We start from the raw sequence: 19,113 nt of genomic DNA, 5'->3' as shown, positions 1-19,113 counted from the left end.
TTACCACTTTCAGCAATATAATTTGGTTACTTTTCGCTACTCAAACAAGCCCTGCTTGTTCATGTTCATATATTTTCGTTATTTTACGCCACTTTTGTCCAGTCACGACGATGAGTGAACTTATGAAATTCATGAAGGAACACTGACAAAGAACACCCATGCTCAGAGCAGGACTCGAACCAGAGTTAGAGAACTTCTGTGGCGAGATTGAAAGTCGAATACTCAAAGCTCGACCACCGAGCAGGCTCATACTCAAAATAACTGCCGACCTTCGAAGTTGCCGGGTTCGAATCCGGACCTGGGAGTTACCTGTGAGTGTCCCTTTATCAATTTCATCCATCATCATTCATCCTCATCGTCGCGATTAGCCACAAGTGGCAGAAAAGCAACGTAAAATCACAAATATACACATACCAGTCAACATCTTCGTCGCGACTCATTTACAGAAGTACGAAGGTGATGTGACATAACCACAACACGAAAAGAAATGCCTTCAAAATGTGGGGATAAAGCAAAAAACGTTACGCCGTTTCTATGCCTTTCAGGGTGACCGCGATGAGAATTATTAGATGAAACGAAAGATGGGACACTTGCAAAGACACATCCATGCCCAGGCTAGGGTTGAAACCTTAAAAGAGCAAGTAAAACAAACGTTTTTAGCCACCGAAATGGCGAGAAAGAATTAAAAGATTAACAAAACATTAATGCAAAATCCCTCCCGTATAATCCTCCTTTATTCCTTAAATCTGTATCTATTTGGCATTTACACAGAAAGAAGGATTTCGGAGGCAAGAGTGTTTTTGGAAGTTCTGTCCATCTAAGAGATTACTGGAGCCTACATGTTTAGCAACCGCGACCAGCAGCACAGCATGTCGAGGTTGCATAGCGGCAGGATACGTGTGCCACTTTTCTATCAACTGAGCTACCGGGTCAGCGTTGTTTCATGTTGTTGTTTTCTTCGTTTCTGCATTTGTAACTCGAGATACATGAAGAACGAGACAAAAGTCCTCAGTCACGAGACGATTGATTGATTGAATTAGTTATTTTACTTCGCTTTCTGCCACTTTTGGCTGATAAGATGAAATCGATTTAGAGTCAATCTTAAACATACAAGGACGACATAACATGAACCCCCCCCCCCCAGAGGATTGTATTGGCTGTGATTTCCGACGCCAGAGCCTCGCTAGTATGCAAAATGCAGTCCAGGGTGTACTACTCGTCTCGGTGCCACCCCTACGATCTCTGACTGCATCCCAGACATATCTAATGTGCAACCAGGCTCAGGATCAATAAAAGGTAACGGTGAAGGCACATTTCAGGGCCCCACACACTCTCGACCCATGCCATTTTGGAAGTGATGTGATCAGCACCACGCCCCGGCCGCCTTTACACCCCCTCCAAGGTACCCATTGATTCGAGGCTGGGTGAGCCACATAGCCGCTTTATGCAAGGACAAGGCCGGAAAAATTCCGAGCTTAGATCACCGACCCCGGGGAATCGAAAGCAGGTCTCCCGCGTGGCAGTCAGACGCCTTACCGACTAGACCACCATGGCTCAGAATCGGTCCCTTGCTTAAATAATCCAACCCTTCCGTGCCGCGGAAACTTTCGCAACTCAAAGACGATGGCAGACACGCGAGGGCTGAAGACACCGTTCGATATTCGCGGCTCCATCATATCTGCAGAGGCGGCTGTCGACCCCATTCTGTCCGTTATCTAACACGGAAGCGTTGCCTATTGGGGGGGGGGGGGGGGGGGCACGCACGCGGCGGCAGAATTCCGGAAGCGCTTCCCGCCGTTTTGTAAATATCACCTTCCATTTCTAGAAGCTTCCACGACAATACCGCGGACTATTTTCTCGGTTCTGTAATTTAACGTAACTCAACGGCGTTTGCGAACCGATCGAAGAATTCTCTTTTCTCCATCGATTTATGGTGTCACTGCAACTGACCTACTTTCATCGGGGAATTTCTGTCTTCGGTTTTCAGTTGTTTGACACGATAAGAATGAGTGGTGATTAGACCAAACAAACACGATGGAACACACGTGCACTGGTTGGGACTCGAACTACAGAACCTTCGGGAACACTGAGAGCTCCATTCGGCAACAATATAAAGTGTGTTTCACAACAGTTACTGTATGAATGCAACGATTTCCACTCGTCTACAGTAGATTCGGGGATCACAATCGGGTCTTGTTCTGACGGTCTGCAAAGTTTTCATAATTTCTAGTGACAACACTAAATAATACATAATCAAGAGACAAAACATAATTACGATTTATCTGCTTTGCTGTTGGTATACTCTTAATGTAGTCAGTTGTAATACATCATACGTACAGAACTCAAAATGTGTCAATTGCAGGGCTTGGGTGAAAAACATGGTGACATTTCGATTATTTTTGAGTTACAAAGTAAAATGTGCCATCCTTCAATTTTCTAGTGAAATTGCTGTCATACAATTTGCATTGGACTCAGTGAAGCCTTCTGAAATTGGTAAACACGACACAAAACAATTCATCTACAGTATAGCGTCTAATGATCTTTTTTTCTTAATGAACTCGGAAAAGACCAAAATGTCACTTGCCATGTTTTACACTCGAGCCCTTAAATTGATAAAGATATGCCTATTTTTCTGACTCCAGTAAAACATTAAAGTGTACAAAATGCTAATGATCCACTTTCGTGCTTCAATGTTTCCCTTTGGTTAGTATACCAATAGAAGTGATACAACAATTATCACAAGAAAACTGGCACAATAAAGGTTGAAATCTTACACATCCATCAACTACACAATATATATTAGGAAAATACATCAACTACTTCAAGTGGATCTCTATACAAAACAAAATGTGTTGGATTCTTCAAGAAAAATATTCACCATAATCGTTCATTTGCAAATTTACTTTTGCATGATCGCAACGATGAGGATGAATGAAGATTTGATGCTAGTGTTGAAGGAATCCTCACGAATTACAGAGAGATTTGAACCCGGAAACTTTCGTGGCGAGACCGTGAATCGATCATACAACGTTCTCCGCCACCGAGGCGGCTTGATAAATTAATAGATAAAATTCTCGCTCTACACTATATCCAACGCTAGTAAATTGCCGAGAAATAGGAAAGTTAACAATAGTTGTTACACCAAACACGTTAATATCTATTATGTTAAAAATTATATACACTTGGATTGTTTCAGTAAAAAACTTGAGTCAAATGTTTGGACAACAGAAGTTGAAACAATTTTGTGAATGGCTGTATTACTTCACTCCACATATATTTCATGTTTCTAACTGCCTGCAGGAATTACCTAAGACCTGTATGAAGGCCAAGACGAAGATGGAGGGATAACGTTGAGATAGACCTAAAGGAAATTGGTAAGGATGTAAAAGATTGGATTGATCTTGTCCAGAATAGTGACAGATGAAAGGCTTGTGTTGCTGCAGCCATAAGCCTTCGGGTTCAAGAAGGCTACAGAGTTAGTTAGTTAGTTTCTAACTGCCGTGCTATGAGCAACTAATATATCTTACATCAATTTTTTGAGCCAAACCATACCGCCCGTAGAAATGAAAGTAGAATCTTAGCCATACAAGGAACATCATAACAGCCAATGGATTTTAGTATAAACTTAGTACAAACGTTTGGACAACAGAATAAATAGTTTCGCACACGGATGTATCATTATTTTTGATTCCAATAATATTTAATGTGCTGTGAGGAGCTACTATAAAATCACATATTTTACATCGATTTTGAGACCAAACCATACCGCTGCAGAATTGTAACTGGTATCTTAGCTTACCAAACACCACAAAATATACGTCACCTATACAGATGAAGTTGAAGGAACACCATAACCATAAGAGCTTGAGGAACCCAGCACCGACTGCACCGTCTCTTGCGGCAAAACTGCGATTGCCTTCCGCTCAACAAAAAGCCCAAAGAGTTTGGTGCAATCGATAAACCGGCAGAGCACAGGCATTGTCACGTCAATGCACGGTGAATAGCGTGCTACCTGCTGGGGCTATTTCTAGTGTTTGGCTTGGCAAACGCCGGCCTGTGACGTCAAAGACGCTCGCATTGACGTTTCTCCACGACGAGAAACGGCAGCTGGAGGACTATGCAAGTTCTTGGGTGAAAATATATGGTTCTCACGACATTGAGGACCTGCTCGAGGAGGGGATTTCCACAGCAACTTGTGAAAAGTTGCGCAGGATCTCGGCATAGTGGATTTCGAAAATTGGGCTAATTTTAGGATGAAACCACCAGCAGCTAAGACGCCAGTGATATGACCATATAAGATGCTGGGCATCCTTAGGAATGAACTATCACTGTTGGCGCACTGTAGCTTAATCCCAGAATATATAATTAATTTTGGTTAGGGCTGAGCCCTTACTCACAAATAACCATACCGGTGTGCTTGCAAATTGTAATAATTAAAAGTTGTTCAAAATATTCTTTAATATTAGTGTGTACGTATTGCATTCCAATTATAAGCATCAGTTTTGATTGAAAATGTTCGAGAATTACATCAGAATATTAAAAATGTCTGTTATGAAATCACAAAATACAGATTGTCCACACACAATTAGTGAAAATAAATTGAAACTTCGAATGTTGCATAATTTCCAGGATAATTAGGCTCTGCAAAGGAGCCGTGTGTCATTTTAGAATATTGGTAAATAAGACTAAAATGCAACCGATACTTTCCGATACAGAGGGGCGACAAAGTAATGGAACTAAATACTAGATCTTTCGCATAAGATTCAAATGTTGACTCCATGCCATATCCACGTTTTTCCATCATATTATAAAAGTTACGGACTTGAATACTATTAAAACTAAAATAAATTCTTAAGATTTATCTGAATATACGCGTGCACGGGAGAGAAAAAGAAAATGTACACGATCCTTATTGGGAGACCGGATGATAAGAAATTTAAGATGAAGATGGAATGGCAATATTAAGATCGGACAGAAGGAAATTGGTAAGGGCTGTCATGAGGGGATTGTACGCGCCCAGAGTAGGGTTAGGTGGAAGACTTATGTTGATGCGGCAATAAACCTTTGGGTTTAGTAATGCCGGAGAGTTAGACTGTTTCATGAGTGATATTTACGATGCCGACACCTTTTTCAAATTCTAGTATGGGAAGAACTCGTCTCACATACATAAGATGTTCCATGACTTTAACCTTGCATTGCATTTTACAACGCTCTTCTCCCTGCAAGGGTATATCAGACAATGAGGATTGATCAGTTTAAGTTAATGAAGGTAGGGCTGGAGCTCGAATACGAGTTCTTTTAAATTACTTTTTTAAGAAAGTAAAACTATCATCCCGTCCATTCCACCGTGCCATGAAGGCACGTGGAGGAGTGTGGACTAAAGGGCTCCACATTCTCAATATCGACCACAGAAGAGATGCTGTGATAACTACCACGCTCCGGCTGCCTTTCCCGAAATCTAGGCCATTAACGATCGCCTCGCAGAGATCTATACGGGTCGGCTGGACCTTCGGTCTACGTGTAATCGAATCGAATCTGTGACCATTTATCTCACAGGACAGAGTGTTAACCGCTGTCCTTTTCGGGCTTCAGCCCATAATAACGCATTTCCCACGTGATCGAGTTTCAACCTTCAAATCTACCATGCAAAGAATGAACCCATTGTGTTGTTTTAATAATGACAGCATGATTTAAAATGCTTATGAGTGACACGAAGCATCCAGGTAGACACAGAGCTCAAGTATCCTACTGTGTGCGTGCACGTCTGTTGAAAAGAGTGATTCCCAACTGTCGTTAGACTCGGACCTGCGCGTCAATTGTGGCATTACCATTATGCACGCCTTTTTTAACATTCTACGGGAGGGGTAAGAACCGGAAGAAAACAGAAGGGTCGTTGGCCCCGTCGGGAAACTCATTACATCGATTCGCCTCCCTCCCCCAGCGAGCATTCATCCACCCGCACCGATTCCCAGCTCTTTGTGAAACGCCAGACATCTGCTGCAGAATAATTCACGAGGCAAACCCGTCCATTTCCGTCCCGCGTACTGACAGTACCGGCAGAGGCGTGACCCCGGTCAGGAAACTCAAACTATTCTCCGTCTACTGTGAGTATGGAGTTGAAGTAAATAAAATCACGTGGTTTGTGACACTTGCTTAATGGTTACATATTGACCGTACTTGCATAATTCACCACATGGGATATCATAATTCCACTTTATCACACGGGCTATTGTCCTCCGTGTAACATTTTCCACAAGAAGTGCGTTAGGAATCGACCAACAAAAGTTCTCACTGCATTTGTTTCCACAGACTTTGTTCTTACAGTGGACGGAAAACAGCTCCTTTTGTTTCTGAATTTGACTTTTTCAGAAAACTACAAGGTGATTCAAAAGTCGCTTAACGGAGTTAGGTTGGGTACAAATGGTCACTCATGATAGAATCAGGTTAGGCCTAAGGGGAACCATATTGGTGTGTTCCAAGCGGACGTCCGCCATATTGAATGCAACTCAATTTTTTTTAATTTGAAGGTGGTGATATATCAAATGTCTAGAATTTCACAAGAAATGCAATGGTGAAGGTATTTTCGACGTATCTTTAACCAGTAAAAAGTTATTAATGAATGCTTGAACCCATTTCATCCTTCTCGAGGTGTCAAAAACTGCATTAAAATACTTCTAACATGTCAGTATCGCATCGAGATCATACTGACGTCTAGGATGTTGACGATTGTTTAATGATACACGTTTTTTTAAATATTAGAGCAATCTTTCAAACTTTATTAAAAAGGCAAAAAACATCAAACGCCTTGTCCTACTGATGGATAATTTGACTGTTAATGAAGAATGGAACCTTAGGTAGATTTATCAGAGAGATGTTGAAAGAGGGAGGGAGCGAATGATGGGTGAAAGCGAGAGGAGGGATAGAGTCTTGTTCAATATCTATCGAGAGCAGCATCAACAAAAGAAATCTCGTTGAGTTTCCGCTGTCACTTTCTACAGAAGCCCCAACAGCGCACAGCTACTTTACGATCGGACATGGCTTATTTGCTCTCCTTGGAGTAACCAACCTCCCCGCTGAGATACACAATTCGACGACCGGGGGAAAATAAAGCAACCGGGATGTAGGCGAAGAACGAGGACACAAAGGAGTGAGGACGGAAAGAAGAGAAGAGGAATGACTCACATCGAAACGGAGGTCCTTGCCCCGTCCTCTAGCATTGTGGCACACATCGCCGTTGCTGAATGTCACGCTTCCAATCGCGTTGATCTCTGCAGTCTCCGTCTGCATCCTTTGTCCTCGAGCAACGTTCTGAAGGAACCCTCGCTTCTTCGCCTGCCCCATCTAGTCTTGATCTCCTGGTGTCCGCGGTTCCAACCTTCTTAGGAACGAACGCTGATCCTTTTGCTTTCGTTTCACTGATTTTTTTTCTACAAAATCATCAATGGAAAATTAAGATCCGAATTTCTACTCACAGAATTCAACTTCAGTGTGCCCTCTCGATCGACCCGAAACACTCGATTGTTCCACAACCCTACCACTAGGCTTCTTTTTATACAGCGTTCTCTCTTCCATAGGCTGCTCCAGTTCTACAATAAACTGCCTGCAAATATTGACGTTTTCTCCCCGGAAAGTACTTTTGTTCGTCAATTACAATTCATCTGTAGATCTCTCGATTGTTTCCATTGTTTCTTTACATCTCATTTATATCTTGTCATGTTTATGTTTAACTTTCTTCTTGTTTTGCTTATACCTAAAACCATCTTGACTTATTTTTGATTAGCTAATACAGTTTCAGTGTAAAATGGCTATTATAAATGATGTATCTGAAACTATGAATGAATAAATAAATTAGTGACATCTCAGCCCTCACCTTATGCTTAAGGGCATGCGGGACAGTTTCCACGGGGCTCTTCCCAAGCTCTTACGTCTTACCCCGTGGCAGTGTTGCCAACTTAGCTCTCTTGGGGTCAGATCTGGTTCTCTCGTGCACTCGTTTGGCTGTGAATTGGGGCGTCTGTCCCCGTGCCCCACTATAATGCCATCACTGGTTCCGGCCCACATAGCCCAACTATTGCCATGATTATCCATTCATTTCCCGAAATAATAAAATACTCCTCTCCCGTCTGGCCCATGGCGTGTCCCACGCAGGTCTTTAGAATCGATTCAGTCTTTCACTTCTTCCAAGCTATAGTTTGTTACAGGGTTCCCTCATTACGTAATTTTTCATTTCCGCATCTCTTATCTTTTCTAAACTTACAGTAGTGCATATCAGCGCCGTTTGCAGAATGATTTCAGTTATTATTAAAAATTGTCAATGGCAAAATCCGCTGCAACATACTCCTTGAGGAATTCCACTTTCGAGTACCGATGCGCGCAACAGAAGCTTATTTTACATAAGGAACCACGACTAGAAATTCTGAAAAGATCTCCCTTCTACACACTTACCACACAATATAATGGTCTCCCATCAAGTACTGATATATTTTCCGCGGAGTTTCCCTCTCGGCCTTCTATCAGAAGAAATACTTATAAACAATATCATATAGTGCCATCTTGTACTTATTCTTGTTAATATTTGTTTATTTTTGTGTTATTTTGTAATTTTTAAATTTTCTTAATTTATATATATATTCTTTTTTTCATTGCAAAATGGCCATCTGTGCTGTACGTGACATATTTTCAATAAATAAATGTGGTACGGAATCGCCGGTTGGAAGGCACACACAGGGATGTAGATATTCCAGCAAAAAAGCCGGCTCGACCAGAACTCGAACCCGGCGTCTGTAATTCATTCATTCACTACTAAACAAGAAGTAAAAACCATACTGTCTGTGGGGACTAAAATCTCTGTTCCTAGGTTAAAAGCTGCGGCTGTAAAGGGGCACTCAGCACACACAAGACCATACACAAGCCTACTGGCCGTGCGTCCAGACAACAGCGCCTCGTTGGCCTGCAAGAAGCAGTTACTGAGGTGTACTACGTGGAAGTGATGTTGACATTTGGGTGGCTTCTCTAAAGGCTAGGCACGTATCTAGAAATGTATTTCAGGGGTGGGGCGTCCGAACAAATTGTCTCAAAATAATAAAGTTTAAATTAAAATAATTATAACTAGATTCATATCATATTAATTAAAATATTCAAATAAACTAATATTATATTTTTATTAGATGAATAGGTAAAAAGAAAACGATATAAGGACAATGACATAACAGCTCGTATTCATTACGTAACTTACGTATAGGTAAGGTCTGCAAAATATGTAAAAGAAACAACTGCCCTGGCAAGGAAATTAATGTCAAATTGATAAAGCATTGAATATTTATTGAATATCAAAAAAAGGAGTTAGATCCAGTTGACGAAAAGTAAAGTTCCTGGTAATATTTTATGCATATTATTATAAGTAGTAAGAAATTTTGCATAAATCATCTTCGGTACTGTCATTCAAAGTCGTGTGGCCCCGTTAGATTCCGTAGCGGAGTGGTTATCACATCGCGCTGCGACGCCAGGAGTCCCGGGTTCGAATCCCGGCCTGGACCTGGATGTTTGTGATTGTCCATCCATCAATTTCATCCCATCATCACTCATCCCCATCTTCGCAAAATAGCTAAAACTGGCACAAAAAAGCGAAGTAAAATAAAGCAAATGAATCAATCAATCGTATGGTCCCAATATGAACCTTGCCTTCCAATAAGTTCGGCGGAAATAAATACCCTTCGATTAAACAAGTAAATTTTCATTATGCAATTTTAGTTATCTTACTATTTCATTAGTCTTTCGGGGGGGGCTGGACCCCCTCTTAAATACGTCGTTGAAAAGGACCACCCTTAACACCCCAGTAAGAATATGGGTACTGGCTCAGCATTATTAAAAACACTCAAACTCAAAATTGTAGCGGCATTTCACAAAGCAGTGATGAAATGCCGCCTGCACCGAACCCACCTTGGCCCTTTTACACATTCGAAGAGGAAATGTGAAGGCGAGAATCCTCAGAGGGAGCGCGTATTTTTAGACGGACGGACGAGCTGCCAAGTGGCAGAGAGGAGCATTTCGATGCAAGTGGTCAGGACATTCCGACAGCAGGTGTCTCGGAGTGGGAGTGCAAGCGATAGAAGCACCTTTATTCAAAGTCCGTACGGGGCATTGACGTCTGTACGCTTACACCCAAAATATCGCCCATGAAACAACCTCTCCTTTCCCTCAACCCCATTTTCTTCATTCAAGTTCTAGTTTCAATTAAAATCCTTTTTATTATTCTTTATTAAATTTATTGTCGCGATGTGGTTACTTCTGTATTTGTATTTTCCGTACTTTCCGTCCCTTTTCTGGCTAATCGTGACGATCAACATGCATCAGATGGAGAGCTGGGTAAGCTACTAAAATAGTAACGAGTTACAGTTACTGCTTATATGCTTCCTAAAGTAACGTATTACAGTTGCTGTTACTTGTAAAAGTAACATGCTGCAGTTACTTCCAACAGTAACTCGCTACAGTTATAGTTACTTTGCTTTCAAACGTAACGCGCTACAGTTAGCGTTATAGGCTACCGTTAATTTGCATCCAAAAGCAACGTGCTATCGTTACTTTGTCATATTTAACTGTTCACACACGTATCAAATCATTTATCTGCAGGGCATATTTTCCGAGTGCAACTTGACATGTACACGTTTTAAACAACGCAGCAAAGCATGTTTCGTCTTGGCAAAAAATCCTCCAGTTCTGAATTAATCAAGTCAGTAAAATATCGAGAAGTAACTTAGCATCGTTACAATTTTTTGTGTACTTTCGGAAAATCGTTATTAAAGCAAGCCGGCGTTAAGTTCCGATCTTCAAAAGCATAAGAGGGCGGGAAATTTTTCAATAAGATGGTCGTCTCATTAGCAGTTTCGAGGGCCTGCTGTGACGTACAGAGAAGGTAATCCCGCAAGTGACCAATCACGTCGCCTCGCCTACGTCCTCCAGTGACGCAACAGCCTAGGGGAAAGAGGAGGGGTCACGTCAAAAACTATAAGGGCTGTGGAATGACGCAAACGTCACAAGTTACCCTGATCAGATGAAAGTGACGAGAGGACACTTACAAAGGAACACCCACGCCTAGGCTTGAATCGAACCCGCAACCTTCAGTTGGCGAGGTCGTCCAACGTGTTCAGCCACCGAGGCGCTCAATAATGGGTTCGAATGATTGATTGATTTGCTTTATTTTACATCGCTATTGTGCCACTTTTGGCTAATCTGCGAAGATGGAGATGAGTGATGATACAATGAAATTGATGAATGGACACTCACAAACATACATGCCCAGGCCAGGATTCGAACCCAGGACCCCTAGCGTCGTAGCGCGATGTACTAACCACTCCTCCACGGGGGGCGGCAATAATGGGTTCGAGGAACAACCTATGGATTTACTCGAGAGAAAAAAATATCTTGGACCATGGGGCTAACAATGACATCCACAGGCAGTTTCACCAACGTGTGGAAACGCCAGAAGGGGTTTTAAGAACCACTTTCACACAGTGTGACAAAGCTCAGAGAGGCTATTAGTGCGTTATCATCCAAAAAAAAGAAAAGAAGAAGAAAAAAGCCACCGAAACGTACATGCGGCATTGCAACCACAAAGGGGAAAGTGCCGCAGAAGAGAAAGTGAGGCCATAAGGAAAACGACAGATCCAGTTCGCGAAAAGACACCGGAGGAAAAGAATAGCCCAATAGTTGCCGATGAAGTGCTCCTGCTGCTGGGGGTCACTAACACGGTACAAAACACCGCCGACTTTCTCGGAATCAACAACCTTCTTCCTTTAGGGATTGGAACAGTTCGACGACTTCCGATCCTACTTACTACCAACCGCTGGTTATATTGATGATATGGAGACGAGACAGGCGCCTGTAAAATGGAGCATCTGTATCTTTCTTATTTTATGTTGCTTTTTTCTGCTACTTTTGGCTAATCGTGATGAGAAATACATTGATTTGCTTTTATTTTACTTCGCTTCTTGAGGCACTTTTGGCTAATTTGCGAAGGTGGGGATGGGTGATATGATGAAATTGATGAATGGACACTGGGATTCGAACCCGGGACCCCTGGCATCGTAGCGCGATCTGCTAACCACTTCGCAACGAAGGCCGACGATGAGAAATACATTATTAGTAGATTAAAATTAGGAGCACCCACAATGCGCAGGCCGGGACTCAAACCAGGGCCCTTCTCCGTAGATTCGACGTGGCATTCTACCTGCCACCGAGGTAACATCTACAATCGGGACCAATTTGAATTGTTGTTTAAGTCCACTTTATGCACAGATAGGCTAGACTGCACCTACAGTTTAAAGTGGGATCCGAACCACTGTGTCACGTGCCTCCACCAGGTTCGAACCCGGGACCACTTGATTATAAGACGACGTACAATCGGGACGAGCCAGAGATTTGCTCTCCAACAGTTTAAGTCTCCTTGTGCCCAAAAGAAAACTGCTTTTGTATTCAACTTATTCAGACATAGACGGTTGTATGATTATAACAAGGCATGTTGTCTAGCCTATCGAGACTAGAAACGAAAACGAGGCAGATACTTGCAACTCGAGAGAAGACAGAGAATAACGCTGGCATACCAAAATCCAGTTCATGGTTGCACATGAACGTAAAGCAGGCACAACGCGCGGACCTCAGCACATAATTTAAGATCAAATTCTATATTTACTTGGGACGACTGACATAAAAGCCCCGTCTAGTTGGCTGCACTTTGTGACACTCGGTGCAGTGCAGGTGCATCCAGTGTCTGAGTGGTGCAAGGAAATTACGTTCAACCAACTAGACGGGAAGCGGTGTTCAAGTTCAGAAGATTCAACAAATGCCTGCCCGCTGCTTTAAACGATCATTTGATTAGTTAGCACACACCACGTGGCCATACACCAAACACACACCGGTCCGAAAGGTAGTGCAGACACCAAATACACTACCTGACTCGAAATCAACGAACTAGACGCTTCGGTGCAAAGAGAATCAAATCGAGTCAAAAAGTGCAGCCAACTAGACGGGGCTATTATAATAGCTGTATTTATATATATTTTTATGTTGTTTTTATATCTCTCTAGGTTAATCGCTACGATGAAAATGGATGCCGGAACCAACACGATTATACAACCTCATAGCACAATACCACAACCATTTGGCCATGGAGACTGGTAGTTCGTAATCTATACTTTAGTCTTTCTGTGCATACTGAACTTAAAATCGAATCTGAAACAAAGAAGCAATGCACGGGGGGCTTTACCGGGCCTTCCGATGGCGTAGTGGTAACGCCGCAGTCCTGAATTCGAGTTGTCCCGGGTTCGATCCAGAGCACTGATTCGGATCCTACTTCAAACCGTAGGCTCGGTCCCGATTAGCCTATCTGAGCATAAAATGAACACCGATTAGGGAGCTTTATCTTCTTTAAAACATTTTATTGCTTCAAGAATTGATACGTAAACAAGACATTTCCTTCCACCGACGAGAACGAGGACGAGAGGCGCTTCTTCATTCTCGGCAACATCCCCATATAAGAACCAACCTCTTAACGGAAACTCGGTTCCGCTTATCCAATTCCAGTCTCCTTCGCGATGGTTTACAAGCGGAGAAAACATCCTTGAAAAAAGACGAAAACGCACATGCACCTGACCATGGCACCCTTTCCTCCTTTTCAAAACACGCAGACGAACCTAAAGCTGGCTAAATTTGGAGGCGCATCCATGCATGGGAGTGACATATTGGACGTCTCTTCGCAGCCGACCGTGATTAACTTCTAAGCCTAAAGGCCGCACGAGGCGCCCCAAATATGTCCGGCTTCTGGCAGCCTCGTCATGTAAACGACCCTGCAGCAGCACCCTGGCATTACATAATGCAGCGGCTCATATGCTCGTGTTTATGTGGGTGTGATGGATCATTGGATATTTCAAATGGCCACTCAAGAAACAATACCATAACCAGAACCAGCCATAGGGTGATTGGGCACTTGCCAGATAAAAATAATTGTTTGTGTACGGTTTAATAAAAACTTAAAAGATTTTGATATACATTATTCGTTTATTTACTGAATGAAATGACAAAGTAACAATATTATTTTATATGTAACAATGTGAATTCACTACACCGTCAAAATTAAATGAAAAGTGAAAAAAAATATTATAGACAATGCTATTGGATATGATTTAAAATTCACACGTTGATAGGTAAAAATAGAACTTTCATATTGAACACACCCAGTTCTGTAGTTAAATAATGTAAGTACAGGGTGGTCCAAAATTCGCAGTACAGCCTATTATTTCAGAAGTTGTAAGCAAAATGAAACATTTGAATACACCAATGTAAATTGGGTATGAGGGCCCACCTTTTGGGGCATAACACAACAATGGCCGTCATTTTGAATTGCCGTCCATTTCTTTAAATGGTTAGGGGGTCATGTGGGGTATCTGATTTCAGAAATAAAATCCTGGCAAAATTTTAATGTGTTTTGATACCACACATGACCCCTTCCCATTTTAAAAAAATGGACGGCAATTCAAAATGGCGGCAATTGTTGTGTAATTGCCCCAAAAGGTGGACCCTCATACCCAATTTACATTGGTGTATTCAAATGTTTCATTTTCCTTACAACTTCTGAAATAACAGGCTGTACTGCGACTTTTGGACCACCCTGTATAATGAATGTCCCACAGTGGCACATCGGAAAGTCAAAGAATGTATAATTTTGAAACTTGTATTACCGTCCCATAATTCTTGGTTTTAACCTTCCACATGATCTGTTCACTGCTCTTAAGTAATAATACGAAATATTTCAATTGACTGTTTATTAATTGAAGGGCTCGGATGTAAAATATGGTAAGTGGCATTTTGGTAATTTTTGAGTTACATAGTAAATTGTGCCATCCTTCAATTTTCGAGTGAAATTGCCACGTCATAGAATTTGCATTGGACTCAGTGAACCCTTGGTAAACCCAACACGAAAACAATTTATTTACAGTATAGCTTCTAATAACCTTTTTTCTTAATGAACTCGGAAATGACCAAAATGTCACCATGTTTTACACCCGACCCCTTCAATTGTAATAATGTTTATGCAGGCCACCTGTATTTTTCCAGTCCTCTGCAAAATTTTGTATATATGCCCCAGCCCCCCCCCCCCCCGCCCCTTCTTCTTCCTTTGGCGATACGGCCCTTGTATGTGCTATAGCCTCAACAATGCCAGTCCATTCCTGTCTGTCTTGAGCCTTTTGTATCCATAGTGGCAATGAGAAGAAAAAAATGGACACTGCTGAAAAAGTATGGGAACTACCGTTCTAATTTCTTTTTCGTAACAATTTCACAGTTGTCTGCGAGAAAAATCTTCCCTGTGATTCACTCCGCCCTTTTGTTGCCGAGCCGCTTTAACCTCGTACCAATTGTTCGCCAGCGTCCGATTCCGTCGCTGCTTAGTGCAATTACAGAGAGGGGGAAAAAAAAAACAACGACCAATCTTCGATCCGAGATTGACTCCGGCTAGCATCGCAACTTTTCCGCACGATAGACCGGCAACTTTCTAATTTTACGCCTGCTTCCTCAATGATTAAATAAAAAGAAGGGGGAGGGGGGGTGATTAGAAACAAAACCAACCAGAAACACCGAAGACGGACCTTCAACCATGGGTGACGTCACGACCTGGCACGGGTTTCGGAAATGGGCGAAATGTGTGCATGTTTCCACTATTACCTGACCACGTCAAAAGGTAATTACACCTAATGTTCTGTTTTCGTTCGACGGCAAACCATATTTTGCCGTATGAGCACGAGGGCCACCTTAAAGACATATCGTCAAGACATGATTCAACCTTATTGGCCTAGACTTTCCAAATTAAAACCAACAAAATAAAATTACAGAATGTGAAAGGGTTAAGGCTTGACTGGAACTTTGGCTGACGCCAGGGCAGCTGTTTTAAATATTTTCTCTCCTTACGAAAAGCCGCTATGATATTCCAAAATCTGAAAAAATTACATATGCTTAGAATTACACTTTGGTTTCAGAAGTAATCAAGGCACTAGCACAGCCATGACATATAACAGGCAAGTGATGTGACAGTGAAAGCAGTTATTTCGTCCAACTATAGGAAGGCTTTCCAGTAAGAGCGTGCCGCGAGGGGTTTCGGGGGTGGGGGTAAATTAGCCAGAAATATCTTCCAAATAATAACAAAACTAATGCATAAAACATGTAACATTTACTTAATCTATTCCTTTATTTCATATTACAATATTTGAATCGGAATACTCTGAATTTCTTACCAAATTGACAAAATCTTTATCACATAATCATTTTGCTCGCAATTGAAAATTCTTAATTAAGCAGAATTGTCAATTAAACATTTGACTGCGCTTGGTTGAACTGATAGCCTTAACTTGGCAATGCTGTATCCGCCGCATTGATGCCCGCGACACGTCACACTTCAAAATGGCGACTGTTTGAGGGAGAAGTCACACTTCGAAATGACGACTGTTTGAGGGAAACAAGTTTGGTTTTCGGAAACGAAATTCGTTATCACAACGTTATTGAACTCTGTATGGAAAATATCACCTCCAGATAATGATATCCAACCTTGAAATTTCACCATACTGGTGTGTTTCAAAAGCGCCAAAAGGTGGTGAGAAGTTTTTAAGTTCTTTAGCACTTGGTTTCTAAGGTAAGAAAACTTCGTGAGTTACCCCTGATATCTTGCAGCCACGCACTACAAGTGTGACAACAATTTTGAGTCACCTTGTATTTTTGTTTAATCGCAAATTCCTCCAAAAAGTCTTGAGATTTTTGCAGTGAGGGTTGAAGTAACAAAATATGGATTTCAGTTTTATCTAATGAAGCAAACATCTGATTTTGACGAAAAATTAACAAAATCTTTATCACATATTCATTTTGCTCGTAATTGAAAATTCTTTTTTAAGCTTGTCATGGCAGTATAGAATGCCCAATCAGTTTTACCATACATGATTTAGGTTCATCTGAGACAATGTTCCAAGTACAGTAACAATATCCATTTGTACATTGTAATTTTCCTGTATTGGCTATACAGGATGTTGCTGTTAGGTTTATATTAGCAACTAGTAAAAATATATTATTTGTTTTATGAAAGAAAATACATAAATCTACTTACGAATTGGTATATTACACTATATCCCATAATACATAATTAGAACAGTAACAGTGATAATGAAATGTCTTTCTTCTTATCAAAGATTTTTATCATTAATTCAACTTAATTGTGAATGTTATAAAAAGATGACAGTCACAATAATCTCCCCTCCTGGGGTGAAGAAAATATAGACATCATACTTTGATGGCTTAAGAAGATACAAGATTTTAAATATACACATCGAACAGTTACATAACTTTAAAATATTCAACATTCAAAACAACATTTAATACTATAACAAATCTTTCAAAGAATGACAATCAATTCAAAACTACGTTGTTATCCTTGCGCACCTATTTGTTAACATTCAACAACAACTCGTGTTTCTTCTCCAATGAACAGTGGAAGGGTTTGATATTTTGTAAATTATGTCTACATTTTATCTTTGGTCCTACTAAAGACGCCAAATTCACAAAATTGTTCTTAACTTCCTTTAAGCAAAGCAATATTTGTAAGTAACCAAAATATTAAATTATACATTTGGTATTTGAGTAATAAATTAAATAAATCATCAACTTCAGCTTCACAATATTCGTTGTCATAAACTTTCTTATGAATATCTTCTTTAGAAGCTAAATAAACACAATCATCCACATGAGAAGATTCAAATGTCAAAGTTTTCTAAGATCCAGCTACATAATGTAACGACCAAGTATTATTTGTGGAACTCTGAACAAAAGGAGCCGATACTTCCTGACCACTTGAATGGATTAGTTCAACAGTAGACATACGATAATTAATTATAGCCTTGTACTTCCACAAAAATGGTGCTCCCAAGATCAAACCGGCGTGTAATTGTTTAATGTTCTCACAGGGCTCCCACTAGTAACATTATTTACTGAAGAACATTCTTGATTTAAACTAATGTCATTGCAATTCATTCCATTTCGGAAATTTCCATTGTTCCTTGCTGAAATCTCTGAGTTAGTGTTAATGGAGTCACCTCGCAATTCTGTATTGGTCGGACTTTGAAATCTTCTATTCCTGTTGTATCTAGGTGCATCTGTATTATTGCCATTACTAGCGTTCCTTTGAGTGTTTGTTCTTCGATTGTTATTATGAAAGTACAAACTTCGATCGTTACCTTGTCGCCTATAGCTCTCTTGGTTAGCTCCAGATTGCCTATAGTTGTTTCTGGGATTCCTAGCAGCTGGTTGGCCCATAAGTCTCTCTGAAGCTACTGTTTGGGTAGATGAATCGCTGCATGACTTATTTTCCATAGACACTTGCCTTACAAAATGCCTAGATTTTTCGAACCTATTCGAGTTGTACTCCCCACTTATATAATCACCAGGTAGTGACAAAGATTTGGTTTTATCACTAGAATATAAGTCTATTGCCCTGAGTTTTTGTGTTAATTGTTTAAGGTTGGAAATTTCGTGGCAACCCACATTCTTAGAAACTGTTTCTGGCAATTGCTTCAGAATTACTCTTATTATCTCAGCTTGTTTAGGCTTTTCTACAAGGTTGCAATAAGATGAATATACCTTCAATGCGTACGCTTCTAATGATAAACCAGAAGATGTGTTGTATTTACGAGAACGCAAAACTGTCAGTTGGCTTTCTAACAAATCATTCGAAGCAAATTGTTCAAGAAACTTGCACACAAAATCATCATATGATGAGAAATTCCGTCTTTCACTATTGAACCAATACGCTGCAGTATTGTAGAAACATTTGTGAATAACTTGCAGGCGATATTGAGAAGATACACCAATCAAATTTAACATTGTTGTCAGCTGGTCTATAAACTCCCTAGCTGATTGTTTCGAGACGTCACCTCCAAAACGTGGTAACTGGCTTAGCTCATTTACACGAATAACTTTACCCGGGCATTCTCCAAATGGGTTTCTTGCAGAAATATTTGTATTACATTCTGCACGCGCAGGTTTACAAAACTGTTTTGATTCAAAATTTGGAGACTGAGAATTCTT

At 40.9% G+C, this 19,113-nt stretch overlaps 1 protein-coding gene across 4 annotated transcripts in view; it reads right to left on the bottom strand.

Moving 5' to 3' along the window:
* The window catches only part of ssh (Protein phosphatase Slingshot), a 239,497-nt gene that overhangs the window by 78,646 nt on the left and 141,738 nt on the right, over positions 1–19,113 (bottom strand). The window contains exon 1 of one of the 4 annotated variants that reach the window (XM_083125603.1): positions 3,824–3,889. The exons of the other annotated variants lie outside the window; for them this stretch is intronic. Coding sequence (XP_082981729.1) covers positions 3,824–3,858 — 35 coding nt within the window. The 5' untranslated portion in view covers positions 3,859–3,889. Of the gene's footprint in view, positions 1–3,823; positions 3,890–19,113 lie in introns of those variants that run through there. 4 annotated transcript variants of the gene reach the window in all.

This window comes from Lepisma saccharinum, chromosome 7, assembly GCF_977018435.1.
Source record: "Lepisma saccharinum chromosome 7, izLepSacc3.1, whole genome shotgun sequence".
Classification (NCBI taxonomy): domain Eukaryota; kingdom Metazoa; phylum Arthropoda; class Insecta; order Zygentoma; family Lepismatidae; genus Lepisma; species Lepisma saccharinum.
The sequence above is the reverse complement of the archived record's forward strand: the minus strand, read 5'-3'. Positions and strand labels throughout refer to the sequence as shown.